Here is a 19,559-nt window from a genome sequence, read left to right as displayed (position 1 = left end):
TTTCATGTCTGCAGTCATGGAAGCCCCTAGCTCCCCAGCTCCCTCTTAGCATCCTTTTATGCACATTTGATGCTGTGCTTTCTTCTTAACTAGAAATTTTAGTTTAAAAAATATTTTTAAATAACATTTAAATACATTGGAGTAGCTCTGTGTTGTAAGGACTCTAAGATACACACTATACTTAAAATGTTTTAAGAAATGTGTGAGTTAATGGTAGTTATTGGAAAGACACAGGCACTGTGTGGTTTAATAATTGTCAGCAAAGTTTTCCAATCAGCTTTATGTTTTAGACAAAAAAAAGGGCAAATTCTGCAAAATGATTGCATAGAACTGTAGAAATAAATGTTAATATAAATGGAATTGCTTGAGTGCAATTTGTTTATAAACCAGGATTTTTTTTTTTTGTCTTTTTGCCTCACTGTTTTCTTCTTCTACTGTGTCAGGCTGATTTTGTAAAAGTTGCCCACCCTGACTTTGCATTCAGAGAGGCTGCTGAAGAAGCTTGCAGGAACATTGGTACCGTGGTAGAGAAGTATGTTTTCTTCTTTTTTTTTTTTTTCTTCTTTTCTTTTTGCTGTTTCGATGTGCATCTTTAAAAAATACTGTATGATTATCTATGAAAACAGCAATCAACAAAAAATACTTGCACATGGGAACAACGTGTCAGTCTTCTGATACAGATATTTAAGGGTTTAATTTTGTTACAGTATCTCATGAACGGTTTTTCTATTTTAGTTTCAGTTTATGATTCCATGTCACTGAAGCCCATCAAAAGCTCAAAGTGATGTTTTTCTAGGATTTGTGATAATTCACTGGTGATTGTAAAGTTTATGTACAAAGTGCTTGAAAGTGGATTGACTTGGATTATGCACACCATGTGTAACAATATGACTTTAATATCTGAATACCACTTCAGATATAAAATTTGTATAAAGAAGTTATTCACATATCATCCTGAGAGGCTCATAAACTATTGTGTACGTGTGTTTTGTTGCCCACTGTATCTCACCTGGGAATGCAGCATAACATGCCAGCAAATCCAATGGACACAGTATTTTCTGCATGGGGACAGTGCTTGTGTGTGGAAGTGTTCTGGGGATAGTAAGTTCTCAGTCTATTCCAGTGGCAGGCAGCAGCACATTTATCTGATGGCAAACTTGAGCACAGGTTTTCCTTTAATGGAGTCTTTTTGATGCCTTAGGATTTTGGTTTTTATATTTTTCAGATCCTGTGCTGCTTTAGAGTGTAACTCTACAACTCCATATAGCCTGTTAGCTACTGTTCTCACATTCTGGTGAGGCATAACAAATCCTCTCTAGGCCTGAGACTCAAGGACACCTTGTTGTCCCAGGCCTCAAAATATGTAAACAAAGCCTTGAAAAAGGGGGAACAAACTTGGGGTAATGATATCATTACCTGAAATTGTAATTGGAGAATTAACCCTGATATGCAAATGGACCCAATTTATTAAAGTGTGAAAAACCCGTGACCTGTCATCCATTTTGGGTGTAGCCCTAGGGCTCTGTCTGCCCATAGTGTACCTTATTGAAGGCCCTTCAATAAATACCCCCTCTTATTCTCTTAATTTTGTCTAGCCTCTGTTTTTATGTAGCCCCACCAAGGCATCACTTTCAAAGTAAGGATGAGAAAGTCATTCTCTCACCTGTATGGTCTCACCATGATTATCGTTGTTCATAAAAAAATAAGCAGTCAGTATTAGGCTTGTTCATATTGCCACAAAATCCAATCCAAAAGTATTTTTCTATCAGATGCACAAGACCTGTTTCCATGCTGGTTTGTCCACACATGCTTTGTATAGAAATTCTCTACTTTTTACATGTGATTGTGAACCAGAAAACATTTTGAAAATACAGTGTTTGGCTTTTAATGTTGTCTCACTAAATACTGCCTTTGAATGAGTAATGCCAAGAAACTGAAGTATTACTCTGTTGCTAGTGCATGATTCTTTTACTCTGTATCTTTTCAGATTAAATACAGATGTTGAACTGTGTCAGAGTTTGAGACGCCTGCTAGTTGATGAAACCGTAATGAGTTCCTTAGATCCAGAAACCAGGTACTTATTAATGCTTATAGATCTTTATAGATTATAAATAGAATCTTACAGATTGAGGTTCTTAGGTAGTATGTATTGTTCCTTATTGTACTTATATTTTGTGGTTTTTTAAATTAATAAGTGCAACTTTTGGAAAACAAACCACGTCTCCATTATTAATTTATTGGTCACTACTAAAGTACCTGCACAGGACTTAGGAAGTTTGTAGTTGTGTAATCTTGGAGAATGTCTTTGTGACTTGTAGAGCACAAGATATATTTATGCTGAATAACTGAGATCTGCAAGAACAGAAAAAATGTAAACTTAAGATTTTCTTCAATAGCATTCTTTTGATTAAAATTATATACTCTACTGTGATGTTTTTAGGATTAAAATTAGGGAGCAGACTATATAAATTGATTTCACTTTATAGAAGCTTATTTATATTTTTCTAAATCAGATTAGCAGTATATATATTGAAAGCTTACTTTATGATTGCTGTAATAGGTTTTATTAGCTGTTTATGCATTTATAATTTTGAATTATTTATTCACTGACATGGTTAGACAAACTTAATGTATTAGTTACTTCATTCTTCCTTCTTTCCCTATGATCAAGGATGTTAGATTTGAAAAGGTATTTTTCCGATGTTAGAATAAATGAAGTATGAAAGGAAATTAAAATGGTAATTTGCACAAATTGGTTGAACATCTAGATTAAGGTACTGGAATTATTTTGAAGGCTATTTTCAAAGCAGATGACTAAATTAAGAACAAAGGAAAAATTGTTTCTCACTGAGTAAATTGTTAAGGACCTAAAACATAGGAAATCTTTGTCCATAATAAAAACATTCATATAACTGTGGCGTTATTCTCTGTGAAAGATGTGAAACGTAAATAACTACTGAAGGCAAAATCTGTTAAGAAATTATGCTTACTATCAAATGAGGCTGTTTTAACAGGGATTTACTGTATTTTTAGGCGAGTGGCAGAACTTTTTATGTTTGATTTTGAGATCAGTGGCATTCATTTGGATGAAGAAAAGGTAATTTCTGGCTACAGTATATGAACAGAAGTTTGTCTGTCTACCAAAAACCAGATAATGAAACATGTGGGACATGAAATCACGTGATTCTGGGTCAGTTTCTCCTTTGTGGAGTTTTGTTGTCTTAGAAGTGATTAATTTTGTCTATTTTAAATCACTTCTAAAAGTAGTTTTTAGATAGTTGGTTGTTCTTCCCAGTTTGGTCCTCATCGTTCCTTTCTGTTCTGAGGAGTTATAAGCAAGTCCTGGAATCCTATTTTCTTTTGTTTGGTGTCTTCATCAGATATTTAAAATAGCTACTCAGCTGTCAGAACAACATATTTACAAAGAGGGAAAAGCAGTGTTTTATGCACCTTGATGACAGGTTAATCAAGTGGAGTGTTTTAGAAGGGATCAGGTGTGTGTCCAGGCACTCCTGTGGTGCTCACATAACCAGAAGTTGTAAATCTTGTTCAAAATTGAATATCTAGTCATGGTCTAATTACCTGTCTTGGAACTTCTATGTAGTTTTGCAGTAGTTAGTGATGGATTTTCCAAAACCAGCATCTTACACCATCATTTGTGATATGGATGCTCTGTCTGTTCATAGTTCATGTCACTGTATAAAGTTAATTCCTTGTTTGAGTCATCCCCTCCAAAAAAATCTGTACAAAGGCTCTTCTACCAGATTTATGTGGTTGAGTTATTCTGAAGATCATGGTTGTGATGGTGTTTTGTGACCTAGAAAATGGTTCTAGAATGTGTTTTTATGATTAGTTTTTCCAAAGAACAACCCTGAAACTTCAGCTCTGGGGTTTATGTCTGATTTGACTATTGGTTCTATGGTGCTTCATCTCCTTTCAGTTACAATTTCACTTATTTTTGCATGTTTTCCTCTTCCTCCCCTGCCTGTTCCACTTTTCTTCCTTGCTGCTTAGTGTTTCTTCTCAGTTCTCATTTAAGACTTCAGAAATTCTTCCCTGTTGTAAGTTGAAATTTACTTCTGCTACAAAGAATTTGTGCTTTTTAAAATAAACCTCAAAGATACATTTTCAAGAGTAAGGATGGAATGGGAGGACAGAGATCAGGTTATGTCATTCTTTGGACTTTACAAGTTATGTTGTATCTGTACCCTCAGCCTTTGTTTTTTTGAGCTGTGACCCCACAGACAACAGAGACCATACTTGACTAATGTGAGCATGTTCACTGAAGCAAATCGTGCACAGTTAAATGCATGAAATACTGTAATGAAGGTGATAAAACTCTAAATCACAAACTCCTAAGAGTAGGGTTGAAATACCGTGAATACTTACAGTCTCCAGAAAACAGTGCAATACAAACAGGAAAAAGAGAAAATTCTATGTCTCTTTTAGGATATTTCTCTCAAAGATGCTTCTTTTTTTATTCAGTATTTTACACAGCAATCAGTTACAAGCTAGCAAAGCTTACATAAATTCTACTTGAACTCCACTGTACATTTTCTTACTGCAGGAACATAGGCATTTTTTTGAAATTTCACTGCTTTATGAAATTACAGATCTGTATGAGCATCTAATCTTGTTGACTTCAGCCCTGCATTATGACTTTGTTGATGCTGTGGGTCTAGTCTTAAGTGTTGTATTTTCTGCTTCATTTTTGAAAAGAGTCCTCTAAGGTTTAAAAACTTGGAGTTCTGCTTGTAATGTGTCTGAAGATATTCTTTTGTGCTTTATTTTTCTTACAGCGTAAAAAGGCAGTTGACCTCAACATCAGAATATTGGATTTATGTAACGAATTTCTGATAGGAGCTCACATTCCCAACAAGATTGACAAACACGTTTTGCCAGAGCATATTCGGTATAATTTTACAGCTGAAGGCAATTACTTACAAGTTGCTGGTCTACATGCTGATTGTCCTGATGATCTGGTTTGTATTCCCCAACTTTACTTTGGCATCCTCTATACCAGAAATGCATATCGGTTATTTTACGTGTTAGTGAGGCAAATGCATGTGGTTTATGATTATGCTGTTATTTCTAACAAGGAAAAAACTTTTGTAGAACATAATAATCAGTTGCATACTTGACTGTAGTAGCTATGAAATAATGGCTGTGGAGCAGAACCTGAATGTCTGGAGGAAGAAGAGGGGCACAATACAGATTCTTGATTTTAAAATACTCTCTTTTTAAAGGCATATAAATTATTGCAAAGTCTTGACCTGTTATGGTCAACACTTCAGTTTATTCAGTAAACTGGGAGGTGGGATCCCATGAAATGCAATTCTGAAGGGTAAAGGAGCTTAAGAAAGCAGGTAGTTCTCTTAAGGCAGCGTCCTCCAAGCATGTGAGTATTAAGATACTCAGTATTAGTGCATTCTGATCCTTAGAAAGCCAAGCAGATGTATCAGGAACCAGGCTCAACAAACAGGAAACTCTTAACAAAGCTTAATTTCCAAAAGATAGCATACATGGAGTGGTACAAATCCAGGGGAAGAGTGTAGAAATATTGCCTGTATGTGTAGGGATGATGTTGGGAAGATCAAAGCTCAACTGCAGTTGTGGGTTGAAAGGGACATTAAAAGCAACAACAGGAGCGATTACTGCTGCATTGGTACTAAAAGCCATGGAAAACATGGACTCAGTGCTGAGTAAGGTGAGTGAGGTAGTGGCAGCAGACACAGATAAGGCTGAGATGCTCACCGCTTGCTTTTGCCTCAGTGTTCATCAGGGACTTTAGTCCAAGGTAGGAGATTACAGTCTGGATTGGTGGACAACCAGATAGGTAAAAAAAACTAATTTCATGATCAGACTCAGAGAGTTGTGGTTGAAATGTACCCTACAGGAAGACTGGTACAGAAAGAACTGTTGCAGGGGTCTGTCCTGGGTCTCCTGTTTTAAACTGTTATCAGTGACGTAGAGGAAGTGACAGAGGGCTTGCCTACCAAATTCACAGGTGATGGCAAATAGGGAGGAGCAATCAATACACTTGAAGGTCAAGGCTGACATTCAGAGTGGCCTAAAAGCTGAGGTAATGGTTCAGTGGCAACTTTACGTAATTCAAAAAGGACAAGTGCAAAATCCTACACTTGGAAAGGGAGAATTCCTGGTTGTAGGACAGGCTAGGACTGCTTGGCTGAGTCTGATCTGTGGCAAAGGCCCACAGTGTTGGTGAGCAGCAAGTATGAACATGAGCAGTAACCCTGGCAGCAGAGGGGCCAACAGCATCTTAGACTGTGTGAACAGGCGCAGAGACTGAGGGAAGAGATTATAGCCCCACTCTTTAGGAGTGTCTTAAACAGAGGCCACCAAGATGGGCAGTAACTGGAGTGCTTGCTGTATGAAAAAGGGCGGAGAGATTTGGGCCTATTCACCCTATAGCAGAGGTAGTTTGGGGGAACCCTGGCAGCACTCTGCCAGTACCTACAGGGATGTCATGGACAGAATGGAGCCAGGCTCTTCAGTGAGGTGCATGACAGAACAAGTGTCAAAAAGCACAAGTTGAGATGAGAAATAGCAGTTAGAGAAATTCTTCCTGCTGATGATACCAAGCAGTCAAACAGTGAGGTCATGCTGTCTCTCCCTTACATGCAGGGTTTCAGGACCAGACTGGAAAAAGCTTTGTGTGACTTGGTCTTAGCTCAGAGTTGTCTCCTCTTTGTGCAGGAGGTTGGATGAGACCTCAACCTGAATTATCCTGGGAAAAAAGTCTTAATTTAGTTATTGTTAATGTTGTTTTTCTAAAAAAGAATTCATTTAGAGTTATAAATTTAAAATTAATTTAGACTCATTGAAATGTGGCAGTGGCTCTCTAGACTTCTAGATACAAGTCTAGGATCAGGAGCATATTAAAGCACTCCAGGGTTCTGTCTTCACTTATGTTATGTAGTTAAGTAATCATACTTAAATAATCAAGGTGGAAATCTTGTTTGTCACAAAAAAATAGAGAAAAAGTTACCATGGTAGAATCCAAGCTGCTGTGTTTAATTTCTGTAAGAAATTAAAAATTAATTAAATTATGGCACTGATAGGATGTAAATAAATGAATAATGCTCATTGTGTCATCTCTGAACTCTTGTCCTGAAATAGTGTAATCTGCAGAATTGCTACTGAAGCTATGAGTAATATATCAATTAAAGAATGCAGTTGTCTGAGTCAGCACTTCGGAATCATTCTTTGAAAATCATATGATTTAGGTTGGAAAGGATTTTTGGAACTTGTCAGTTTGAGTCTGATCCTGTTCAGAGCAGGATCAAGTAATCAGGTTTGTCAGTGATGTGTCCAATTGAGTTTTGATCACTTTCCAAGGATGGAGATTCCATAACTTCACTGGACAGACAGTCTGTTTGACCACCCTCACTACTATTATTTCTTCCTGATATCAAATCGGAATTTTTTGTCTTCTAGCTTGTGTCCATTACATCTCCTGCTCTTGCTCTGCACCTCCAAGAACATTCTGTCTGTATATTCTCTATGCCTGACTGCTAAGTAAAAGATTCAGATGTCCCTTGAGCTTATTCTTCTTTAGGCTGGAGAAACGCAGCTCTCTCAGCCTCCATTCTGTGTCATGTGCTCCAGCTCACAAACAACTTGGTAGCCCTGTGCTGGACCCAATCTCATTTGTCAGTGTCTTTATTGTCGAGTTGAACCCAAATTTGGACAACGTAGTTCAGGTGTTGTGTGGACGGTACCAAGTAGAGGAAAACAGTCACATCTGTGGACCAGATGGCTGTTCATTTTCTAGTAGAGCTTAGTCAGCTGCTGGCCTTTGTTGCAAAAACAGACTGCTATGTTCAAAGAAGGGCAATCATCTCTTGCTTCATTTGCTTTCTTCAAGATTAGAGCCTGGTGGAACTGAACAGGTACAAAATGACTTGTAAATTTTTATATTCATATTTTTTCTAAACTCAATACCTGCATTCTTGTTCAATGTATTGTCCAAGAGAGAAGCTTATTTCAGATGAAGACAAGCGTAAGTTGTTGCTGTATTTCCTGAGCTTATTCCTTATGTACAAAATAAAATTATTTGCAATTGGTTTGTGAAAGGTAAAAGCATTTTATCAAATTTTCTGAGTCTCCAGGTAATTTTTTTTTCCGAGTTATGAAAAAAGCCCGAACAAACTAAAAATATGAGAAAAGGAGAAAGTTTGTGCGCAGATGGGCAGACTAATAGATTTCTTCTACAAAAGAAATAAGGCTTTTCTCTTCCTTTCTTTTCTCTCCCCTGACCCCATCTCTTTTTCTTGTCAGATCCTTCCATAAGCAAGCTTTACTGATATGCAGAGAACAATTTGGGTTTAGTTTCAGAGGTTTTAATGAGTTAAGACAGCCCACAGAGTGGTCTGAAAAACACAGGTGTTGGCAGAGGGAGGGAATTGATGAGAGACTGTTGCCAGGAGTAGAGAACAGGACCCTTTTTGGCAGTCTTGATCCTTTAGGTTGTCTTATTGCATTCCTCATTCCACTTCTAATGGGTAAGAGATCTGTAATTGTCAGGCAGTTATAATTACTATTGTTAAAAGGCTTTAGGCCTTTTCCCAACAATGTCAGTGAAATACAGCTGTTATGCCAGATCTTCATTTGCATCTCTTGGTTCTGTAAAAATTACTCTGTAGTAATGTGACTTTTTTTTTCCCTGGTATTAGGTGCGAGAAGCTGCTTACAAGATTTTTCTTCACTCAAACGCTCAGCAGTTGGCTCGATTGGAGGAATTGCTTGCGAGCCGAAACAGCCTGGCACAGCTGGTTGGGTATGACACATTTGCCCACAGGGCTCTTCAGGGAACAATGGCCAAAAATCCAGGTATAAGGCATGTATGGAAGGACATGTTGAGAAACCAAATGTGTAACATATCAGGTCAAAGGTTGTTAGTTTCTTTAGCTAAGTTTACACGTACTTCTTGCAGTGAAGTATTTTGTTGCAGTTACATTTTGCTGTATGCCGTACTCATGCTGTCTGTAAATAATAGTACTCACTGAGGAGGATCTGGTGTTTTGGTTCAGAATTGATGCTCACTCCTTAGATTATGAAGGTGTCATTATCTCAGCACATAACATAGTAAATTTAGTACCAAATTCTCTTGGAATAATGTCAGTGGAGTAGTTTGTTAAAAAATCTAAGGGAATTTTTTTGTTTGGAATATTCTCATGTAAACTTAAGATCCTTTAGGGAAAAATAATTTTCTTTTTTTTTTCCTTCCTTCTAGAAACAGTAAGACAATTTCTGGAGAAGCTGTCTGAGCAGTTATCTAAAAGGTATGTCTTTTTCACTAAGCTATTTTTTTAACCATACTATTTATTTCAAGAAGAGAGGGACTTGTGCACTAATAAGTTAGTCAGTGCTGCTTATTATATGCTCTGATGAAGCAAAAACCATGACTTTCCCAGAATTCTGAGAAAAGGCTATTTGTTTAGAATAAATTCTGTGTCTGTGATCAGAGAACACCCAGGACTGAATGCAAGAAATGCAGTTAACAGCAAACAAGAAAACCAAGTTGAAGTGTAGAACACATCTCCTGGTCTTCTTGCCATATGCACAACTCCAGATATTTTGCTTTTATAAAAAAAATTCCCTGTTTGTCCCTCTTGCCACCATGAGCACCACACAGCACAAAACAATTTCATCACTGGGTATAAATGGGGTGTATTGTAAGAATGAAAATGCTTTGGAGGTGTACAACCACAGTAAGAGGGACTGAATTTGAAAGTACCTGAATGGCAGAAGCAGAGTGGAAAAGTTTTTCTACTGTGATATGTGGGGCTGCCATTTTATATAGTAATTATATATATATATATATATATTCATTTATAATCTCTGATGAGGGACATTTTCTTAGGATGGAGTACTATCGTACTGTATTACATTGCTCAAAAATCTTTCATTAACATTTTCATCATAAAAATATTTTTCAGAACTCAAAAAGACTTTCAAATGATGACAAAGATGAAAATGAAGCTCAACCCCCACAATTCAGTAAGTTACATTTCCATAAATGATTGTCTGTTTTGTTCTTAAAAGTACAGTATAAGGTAATCATGTTCTGCAATTACCTCTACTTTAGTGTACAAGATGTAGTAGAATTAGAAACATTCTCTCTTCAAATGCTTTCTGACTACTTAGCTGCTGTATTAAAACCAAGTATTGAGTATGAGAGAGCTGTTGGTTTATACAAAGTGATTCTGAGATAACAAAAACATAAAGCAGTAAAGGGAGTATCACTTTGCTTTGAATTAATTGACTCATTTGAAAAGTAAAGGCTTTACTTTAGGTTAGATTCAAGTCCAGTGTGTATACTACATTGGATGTATCTTAATGCTGTACATATCTAGATTTATCTTTTTTTTTTTTAATTGAGTGTATTTCTTGAAATCTGGTATGAAATCCTGGTATATAGTTGAAAAAGAAGACCAATATTCAAGAAATATAAAAAAAAAAGTTTTCAGTTTATGATATATGATGCTGGTTTTGGTGATGGTTTGAACCCTGTTTCCCATTATGTTTTAAAATTCTGTGACTTGCTGAAACTGCAAAAATACTCGAAGGAAACTGTTGAGTATTTTTACTTTGGGTTCACTTGTTGTCCATTATTGTAATTATAAGCTGGAATTCTCTTTCAGATGCTGATGCCATGGGATCACCCCTACTACAGTGGAGTCCTTCGTGCTGAGAGGTAGGCTCCTTATGTTCCTGATTGTAATGTAAATGAGTGTCCTTGCAATAAGGAAAAGAAAATCCTCAATATAAACAGGATTTCTTTCTTTGAAGGTGTACCTCAGTATGAAAATAATAAATATTATCTGGTGGGAGAGTTGTTTGTAACATTTTTTAGTTACTGCTGGAATGCCTGTAGAAGTTTTTGGTTCCTCTGTTGTTTTGCAGGGAAGTATTGGCGCTCTTTGAAGATAAGAGGATGAAGCAGTTTCAGAACAGATAGAAAATCCTTATTCTTGTTGTGCTTTTAGTTCTTAGCTGGGCTGTAGTACTGTTTAAAAATAAATTTTGAACACTGAATACAATCCAACTTCTCCTCTTATTTTAACTTCATTGCGCTTCTTACCGAATGTGCAACTTTGTCCTCTTCTGCAGACTTGAAATAGCAACTTCTTCAGTAAATCTTTATGGATAGAATTCATTCTTATCTCACTTGAGAAGACTGGAAAATAAATTCTTTACACAGACTTAAATAGTGCACAAGACCTTTGTACATAATGAGATGTCAGCTCTGAAAGATGTAAGCCCTGCATGTTGCCTTTATTAGATCAGCAGCAGTGACCTTTTAGGTTTCTGTTGGAAAAGATAATTGAAAGTTGTGCTGCTTTCACAAGGGGGTTTAGAAAGACTCTTCCTTCACTGCAAATTTACAGTTTTTTGGTTTTTAAACAAACATAGACTGGATGTATCTGATTAAAATACTAGTTTACTTTGGATCAGAAAGCTGTGGTGGTATAGACATGGCATGGAAGGAGTGCCAGCAGCTGGCCTGGTTGTTTACAGAATTGGTGTGTGCCATAAGGGTTAGAGCAGTAGGTGTAGAAGCCACTGTGTTACTTCTCCTGGAGGAGTGTCTTCAGATGCTGATTGTCCTTCTTGGTCTTACTGTCCTTCTTAGATCTCCTCAGGAAGCTAACAATCTCATAATTGAGTTGCTGATGATCACAAGCAGATTATTCGGCTCTTTTTGGCATTAGAAAGAAAAATACTTCCTTTCCTTGGGGGGCTTTGTAAGAGACCCAATTAAGTTACTTAAGAATTGTGAGGCGGCTTTGTGAAGGGAGAGCTGCAGGTAAAACGGAGTCAGACATTGGCAGTGTATCTTTGCTATTTTTTTGTATTCAGGCACCAAGTCTGGAAGTTGGAACAGTGTGAAGAGTCTCCTGAATCTGTGTGGGGCCTCCCTGATTACAGTGCAGGATTTGGGCCCAGTGTTTTTCTTCCTCCAGCTTGGGCAGGATTGTTTGTTTCTGGCAGGTATGCAAGCATCCACAAGACGGGAGAAAAAGTAATTCTCCTTTCCACTCTGTGCAGAGCTGCTTTGCTTTAAACAAGAGTGTAGATCTTTCATGGTCCTGTTTTCTAGATAGTTGTCTGTCTTTGGAAAAAGTTTTTGATCTAGTTGACTGAAAAAGGCTTTACATTCATTCTGTCCATATTGTGGGTGTTTAACAGGGTGCTGGATACTGGGTAATCAGCTCTGAAGAGTAAAACTCACTTCTCCACTGCATAGTGTCAAGGACCATGCTTTATGACTGAAGCTAGGCAGGAATCAGAATATTCATGCAACAACCAGAGGATGGGACTATACCTTGTCATGTCTGTGCCCTAAATGCCTTGTTACCCAAATGGAAATCTCCTATCCTTTATCTTGTATTTGTGCTTACCTCTGTTTGACTGCATCCCTTCTTGAATGCCCTGTGGATGCTATGGTATGTTCAGTTCAGCACTTTTGTAACTGGAAGATGAGAACTGTGTCTGTCACACAAAGCTTCATACTGGCTGGAGTTTGACTTTTGGCTGTTTGTTGTTACTTTCTTCCTAACTGAGCCAATTCTCTTGTGTTAAATTATGTGTCTAAAGAAAAGTGATGTTGTTTTCCTTTTTCGTTTGGCTGGTTTTTTTGCCATGGGAAAATGATTTAATGCTTTTTAAAAAAAAATTCATATCATGTTTCTTTTTTTTATTTATAAACTCAATAAATACTTTCTTTTTTGCTTCTATGCTATTATATTTTGCATTTTTTAATCATGGAATGATAAAATATGTTTTCAAACAAGATGCACTTAACTATCATGCATTTCTCCCATTCTTTGTTTAGTCTTTTTTTTTTTTTTTTTTTTTTTTTTTTTTTTTTTTTTGGTCTTCAAGGATTTATCTCTTTTGGAAGAAATCTGCTATTAGCTTTAGATCTTCAACAGAAATGCCATGGTTATATTTGTAATAGTGCTGTGCATAGAGCATGGCTTATGTATTTGTCTGTCATATTTTGGGACTCAGTAGTAGTTTGTGTGGTGGATTTTTGTATTAGGAATTTTTCTTTTCTTCTGCTTAGTAAAAGGGAAGCAAATGTATGCTTTTGGGTATTCCTTTTTGACTACTGTTGTCACTGTGGCTCCAGCTGAAGTACAGACCTGTAGTTTCCTAGGTATTGTCAGGTACATAAGATGCAGATTATCTTTACAAACCTAGGTATAAAGAAAGAGACTACAGGGATTTAGTTCTTGATTAAGTAACTCAGCATTTCTGGTATGTCACACGTGTAGCACTAGGGGCGTGCAAGAAATATTAGCTGGGCCAGTGTCTATGGCTGCTGGAAAATGTTTACTGTTTCTTAGTTTAGCCTATACAACCATTGCTCTTTAGTCCTCCAGATTTTGACCAGCTACATGTCAAATGACACTGAAACTTATTACATGTTTTTAATGTGTCTATATTTGTAGCATGTTTTATATTTTAAATGTTTTTATATATTTTATCTTCTAGATATCCATTTAGTCTTTACTGTAACAGGATTAAAGAAACAAATCCTTCATCAGATTTCTAATAACTAGTTTTAAGGTGTAGATATTTACTTGTGAAGGATGCAGGATGTCCACATGCGTTTGGACCGTAGAGTTTTGATGCCATTTGCTGTCGCATCGGGTTGGTTTCATTGTCGCTGCTTCCACAGCTGTTACCGACCATTGCTGCTGTTCTGTCTCTGGAACAGCAGGAGGCGCTCCAGACTCAAGCCACAGAGTTGCGGTTCTGTCTAAACCCGGCCACAACAATTTTGTTTCTGTCAGCTTTCACCAAGTCTTTTCCCTAGAAACTTGATCCTACTTCAAAAGTGTAAGCCTCCCATTGATGGGAACAGGATATTTTACTTTTTTTTTTTTTCCCCCAGACTATGTTAAGTAGCCTCTCTGGCTTTAAACCTACACTTAAGACAATGTAATGTTTTTGTAGCTATAGTTTAAGAGGCAGGGAAAATACATGTTAGTATAAATGTACTTTTAAGAGAAACAGAAGACAAAAAAGTCTGAAATTCATGGTAGCAGTATCTTAAAAGAAGATAGAGTAATTAGGAGAACCTCAAGAATTTTGGCAGGCTAAGGGTAATAAACCAGTGAATGCTAGAACATGCTTCAGCTTCTAACAAGTAAGAAGATGCCTAATATGTATATTATAAAAATAATAATGTTGAGTTTTAGTGCAGACAAGTACCCAAGTATTAATTAAATCACATTACATCTCAGTAAGTGCAGCTGTAATTCTCAAGGCCCTGATCTTGCAAAGATGTGGTAGTCCTGCTGACTTCTTCCGGGTCAGAAAAAACCACAACAGAAAATCAGCCCCAAAAGGCTGTGAGAGAATTTTTGAGGTTAGCCATTTGCCTTGAAGGTAGGATTGGCTGTGCTTAGTCACTTCTGACAGAGGTACAGAACTGTTCTTGACAACCGTCAGCGGTGAGCTTTGTGTATTTGGTATTGACTCCTGTTTCCTTAACCTGTGGTTCTTGCCAGGCTGTCTTGACTTCACTGGTTGTAATTCACTGTTAGGATTTTTGCCAAAATGTCCCACCTTTTATTCAACTTGAAGCTGGGATGTGCTTGCAGAGTACTGACTCTGTGCTAGTCCCTTTTTCTGGGTCTGCAGAAGGAAATAAGACCAGCCTTGAGGATGACAGATCAATGCAAAAATAAGTTAGTTTCCTGATGTGTAGGAAAGAGAATGACAGCTGCAGGTGTTTTGGATCTTGGGGTGCCATCTTAGCAGAAAATAGGAATAAATCACCTTCATTCTTGTTGGGACTGTACATAGGTTGCTGGCTTTAGGGGAGGGTGGGCACCACTTCTGGATTTTTTTTGGAGGGGTAGGTTCAATACCAAGGTATGAAAATGTGACTGGATGTTTCTCAAGTTCCTAAAAGCTGCAACTAATATTGAGGTTTGCAAGTTACTGGTAAAGAAACTTATTCATGGCTGCTTTTTGTTAAATTATTTTTAGTTTTATGAAAGACTGTTCTCTCTTGGGAACGCCATGTAGAAGAATAGCCCAGACCCTTTGTGGAACATGTGAGAAAACTGTCGCTCTGTTCAGTTTGAAAGCTGAAGTGGAAAATTAATGTAAAATATAACTAGGAAATCTTTCAACCGAAGTGCTCAGAGAGAAGGAGAACTTTCTGTGACAAACTCTTCATAAGAAAGGGAAGGCATGCCTCCTCTTAAATCAACTAATACAGGTATAGAAAGCACACTTTAACTCACCAGTCACTAAAGCTGGTGGATTAAGCTTTTTGGAGGGAAACCTGAAAGTTATTGAAAAGGATTGTTGTGAAGCAGAACTCAACTTTCAAGAATTATTTCTTTATTCAAAACATTGTGGAAGAACAAAGAAACCGTTGATTTGAAAACTAAGTCAAATCTAGAAGTTGTGTGCAGTGCTGATACTAATATTTCAAATTACCCCTTGACCTCCTCCAAAATATTCTAGGAAGTACAATTAACAGAAAGAAAAAAGGAATTTGAAATACAGGTGCTACTTTATGGTTGATGAGAGTACAAAGGCTTTCTGTTATTATTATTGTTATTATTTTTAAGAAAGCCAGAGTCTTCTATAAATCATGGTTAAGAGTCTCCCTTTAGGTAAAGAATTAAGTTTCATAGTCTGGCATGTAATGAAAATTGGAAGGGATTTTCCTTGTCTTGATCTCTTCAAGTTAACCTGAGGGGTTCATCTCACTTTTATCTTCACTAGCAAGATCTTTTCAAGTTTCTTTGGAAGTTTTGACAGGATCTGTTTTATTAGAGATATTTAACTTTGTCTTCTATATTTTTGTGGATGTCAACAGGATAATAATTATTCTCACAAAAACCCCCAAAGAAGTCAGGATATGTCAGGGACTACATTTAATAACCACCAATAAGAATTTTTGCCTGGCAGCTAATTTGCAATTGTTAAGAGTCTGAACGCCTGTGTTCTAAAGAACAGTGATCCTGATTCAAATGTCCCTAATGTTCAATTTTATAAAAAGCATTCTTAATAGAATAGATGAAAGTCATGCTGCACAAAGCAGTCTTAGCTTCTTTCCAAAGATACAGCTTAAATGAAAGTGATTTTAGAAGTGCATTTTATTTAGACTCAGTGAAGTCATACAAGCTTAGAAATAATTATTTATAATCACATACTACATCTTTGTTCCTCAGAGGGGCACAGCCTTTTTGTTTGAAGCCTGCTGTTCTTGAAGAATAACCAAACCTCATTGTGTTAGTTAACTTCTTTTTATAATCGTTTTTCAAATTGGTTTGGCTACTTTGCTTCTCTTAAAAATATGGCTGTGCTGCAAACTGTGAAAGTAAGGTGTCTGGATTTCTTAAATATAGTTTATCCTTTAATAAAAAGCAGGAATTTGCATTAAAGAAACTAAATTTTCTTTGATATGTCTACTTTCTAATTAGAAGGGTACTGAAATTTCTCTTCATAAATTTTCTGAGCTCACATTCTGACATAGAGTATGTGAGAAAATTTTCATTCCTTCCTGGGTTTTGTTATAAATACAAATGCTTTGGCATTTGAAATCAGATGTTCAGAGTGAATTAAGTTACTGGAATATGCAAAATGAATACAGAGCAAACCTATCGTGTTCAAGTTTGTGTCTCAATCTTTCACAGTTTTCGACATGTAAGCATGAGAGTTATGCAATTCTACAGGAGAAACAAATAATTTAAGGTTCATTATTACTATAAAAGGGACCACTTTGAGTCTTGATTTTTATCTTTCTTGAGTCAAAGCAGCTTAATTGAAAGTTTGGCACAGAGGAAAGTATTCTTTTCCACTGTAGAGGAGTTCATGTATGTATCTGTTGATTCTGTTTCTGATTTGTGCAGGGTGAGTGTGTATTGGTGTCCACTTTTTTTTTACATAAATGTTGTATTTCCTACATCAAAACTAAAAGCAACCTTTTAAAAAAACTTATTAATATCTAGGCATGTACAAAATCCTTGATTTCAGGAAGTCTTCTTTTAGATTAATCATTGTGTTTTCTGGTGGGTGTGTGTATGTCTGTAACGGATAGAATTTTTGATAATTCCTTTTCCTGTTCTTCCAGAATTACATTCAGATCCTTTAAGTTTTGTGTAATGGCTTAAGAAAATTTATGTGCTCAAGTTCAAGGGTAGTTGGGAAAATCTTTTACCGCAAATTGTAAATATCAAAAATCAATCCATACCTGTTTTTTTTAACCTGAAATACACTAGAAGAAATGTTACATGGTAAGAAGTCTTTTTGACTGGAATATATCATTCCCTGCAAAGTTCTGTTGGGATTCATCAGAACACCACCTGAGATCCATCTCTTTCACCTGCATTTTGAAAGGCATATTCCCATAGAAAACGCTGTGCTCTTCATGCTTTTGGGATTCAGGTATACGGCATGCAGTCCAGTCAGGGAAGCCTAAGTCCCAGAAAGAAGCAAGAGCTCATAGATGAGCTCTAGACTTCTGCAAGTTACCTCTAATTGGTACCTTATTAAGCTTGAAAGTGTTAAAGTATTTGTGTTTGCCCTTCTCTGGTGACATAGGCATCCTAAGGCCCAGAACTCACATTTTAAGCAAAAGGGTATCCAGACAGGGTGTTTGATTCTTGCCCTGGCTTGCTTAGCTGCCCTACATCCTTTTTCTTAGGAAGTGCTTCCATGTTTCCATGTGTTTACCGGCTTTGGAGACAGCAGTATAATCTTTTGTTGGTGATGTTACTATGCCATGTGCATCATCATCCCCGCTGAATTCTGTCTGTCTGCTCTTCCGGGGCTGCAAATGGCGGCATATGAGAAAACCTGTCTTCCAGCTCTTCTTTGCAGTAGTTATTGTCAGTCAATGCTATCTGGCTCCAGAACATTAACCTTACTTCCTAGTAGCAGTAACCCTTAGCAGAAATTTTACTGGTAGCAGAGTGCCTGTTACTGTAGTTCAGTATGGGTCATGATAATTTCCTTTCTGATTTCTTTTCCCAAAAATACTTGAGTGCACTTCCTGTTGGAGATAAAATCGTCACTTGTCTGAATAAATGTGGGGGCAGCTTGCCAAAGAGTGTGCTCATAATAAAGCAGCTGCTTCTTGCAGTTTTATTTCAATTTTTTACTATTTATTTTAACTAGAAGGCATAAAGCTGTACAACTATTCAAGCTCACAATTGATAACAGCTTGAAAATTGTGCATAAAGTGATTCTTAAAATGATTGCTGCTTTAACATATAGTATAAAAATAATTATGTGCACAGTAGGGTCATCAACATTTTTTAACGTGTAGATTATGAAGATTGCTTTGCTCTGACTAGTGAGCATTTTTGGGGCAGGCTATAGCACTTTGGAAATTCTGCATTCTGCTCCTTTTTATGTAGAGTCAGTCAGTAGCAGTTAATTCATTAACTGAAGTTGTTGTCCTTTCATTCTGTTGATTGAGAAGTAATGTGCAGTGGAATCCCAGAATCACAGTATTGTTAGAATTGAAAGAAAACTCTGGAGATCATCTAGTCCAACCCCCTGCCAGGGCAGGAATGCCTTGGTTTTGATAGGGTCTTGCTGGGAGTCTTTAGTCTGCATTTACAAATACACTTGGTTTCATCTTTGAAAAAAAGGGATCAAAGAAGCACCATACACCTGGGATAGAAGATGGGGAACTTTGAGTTTTCCCTTTAGCTTCAGGAGAAATTAATTGTGCAGTCTTGGATCAGCCCTCAAAAAGGCTCTGCATCCTACACAGACAAGTTCTGTCTTTGTTACTGGGCTATTTAAAATGCTAAAGGAATGTATTGGGAGAAGTCTTCATCTTAAGGTTTTATGTGGTGTTTTAGAAAATCTGGCCCAGGTCAGAGCGTGTTTTGAAGATACAGCTGAGACCCTTTAATGGCATGAGAATTTTCGTTCAAAGGACTCAGGGAAGAGAAGTTTGGATTGCTGTCACAGTCATAGTCCCCAGTGCTGCTGAAAAGTTGAGTTACCATGTTTTGAGATTGGTATGAATTTGAATGCCAAAATACTGTGCCTGGGAAATGTGTTCTTCCAGTTCCACTAATGTCATGTCAGTAACTGAGATTGGGTAATCATTTCTAGCTAACAGATGCTTTTTTCTTGTCATCTGGAAACAGTGAAGTTGCTAATGACTGCTACCATTTGAGTGCCTGAAATCAACCAAGAATCTTTAACAAGGGAACATCTACTTTGCAAACTCTTCCAAATACTTTCCTACCCACACCCATATGCCAGATTTAAGTTTTAGAGATCTAGTAGAGATTGCAGCATTTCCTGTTCTGTTAATTGAATATTTTTATATTTGGGAAAGGTTCAAATATTTTAATTTCCTCCCTTTTCCCCATTGTCCTCTAATCTTATCTAGTGTTACACCTTTTATTTTTCAGTGAGTAGCATTAAATCTTGAAGGTGGGGGCTCAGGAAAGAGTCAGTCATATGCTTGCTCTTGCCACTGAAAGGCAGGATCATCTATCAATAATTATTCCAGGAACTGAGGTTTTGATTAT

General features: G+C 36.9%; 1 protein-coding gene across 1 annotated transcript in view; it reads left to right on the top strand.

Annotated features, from left to right (window-relative positions):
- Positions 1 to 19,559, top strand: part of LOC121662613 (mitochondrial intermediate peptidase) — a 68,453-nt gene that overhangs the window by 4,657 nt on the left and 44,237 nt on the right. The window contains exons 3-10 of the mRNA XM_042023976.1: positions 444 to 532; positions 1,988 to 2,074; positions 3,034 to 3,097; positions 4,800 to 4,982; positions 8,697 to 8,853; positions 9,257 to 9,305; positions 9,963 to 10,023; positions 10,668 to 10,720. Coding sequence (XP_041879910.1) covers positions 444 to 532; positions 1,988 to 2,074; positions 3,034 to 3,097; positions 4,800 to 4,982; positions 8,697 to 8,853; positions 9,257 to 9,305; positions 9,963 to 10,023; positions 10,668 to 10,720 — 743 coding nt within the window. The remainder of the gene's footprint in view (positions 1 to 443; positions 533 to 1,987; positions 2,075 to 3,033; positions 3,098 to 4,799; positions 4,983 to 8,696; positions 8,854 to 9,256; positions 9,306 to 9,962; positions 10,024 to 10,667; positions 10,721 to 19,559) is intronic.

This window comes from Corvus kubaryi, unplaced genomic scaffold (genome assembly GCF_017639235.1).
Source record: "Corvus kubaryi isolate FWS band 111438036 unplaced genomic scaffold, C.kubaryi_AGA036_p1.0 37256, whole genome shotgun sequence".
In the NCBI taxonomy this organism is placed as follows: Eukaryota; Metazoa; Chordata; class Aves; order Passeriformes; family Corvidae; genus Corvus; species Corvus kubaryi.
The sequence above is the reverse complement of the archived record's forward strand: the minus strand, read 5'-3'. Positions and strand labels throughout refer to the sequence as shown.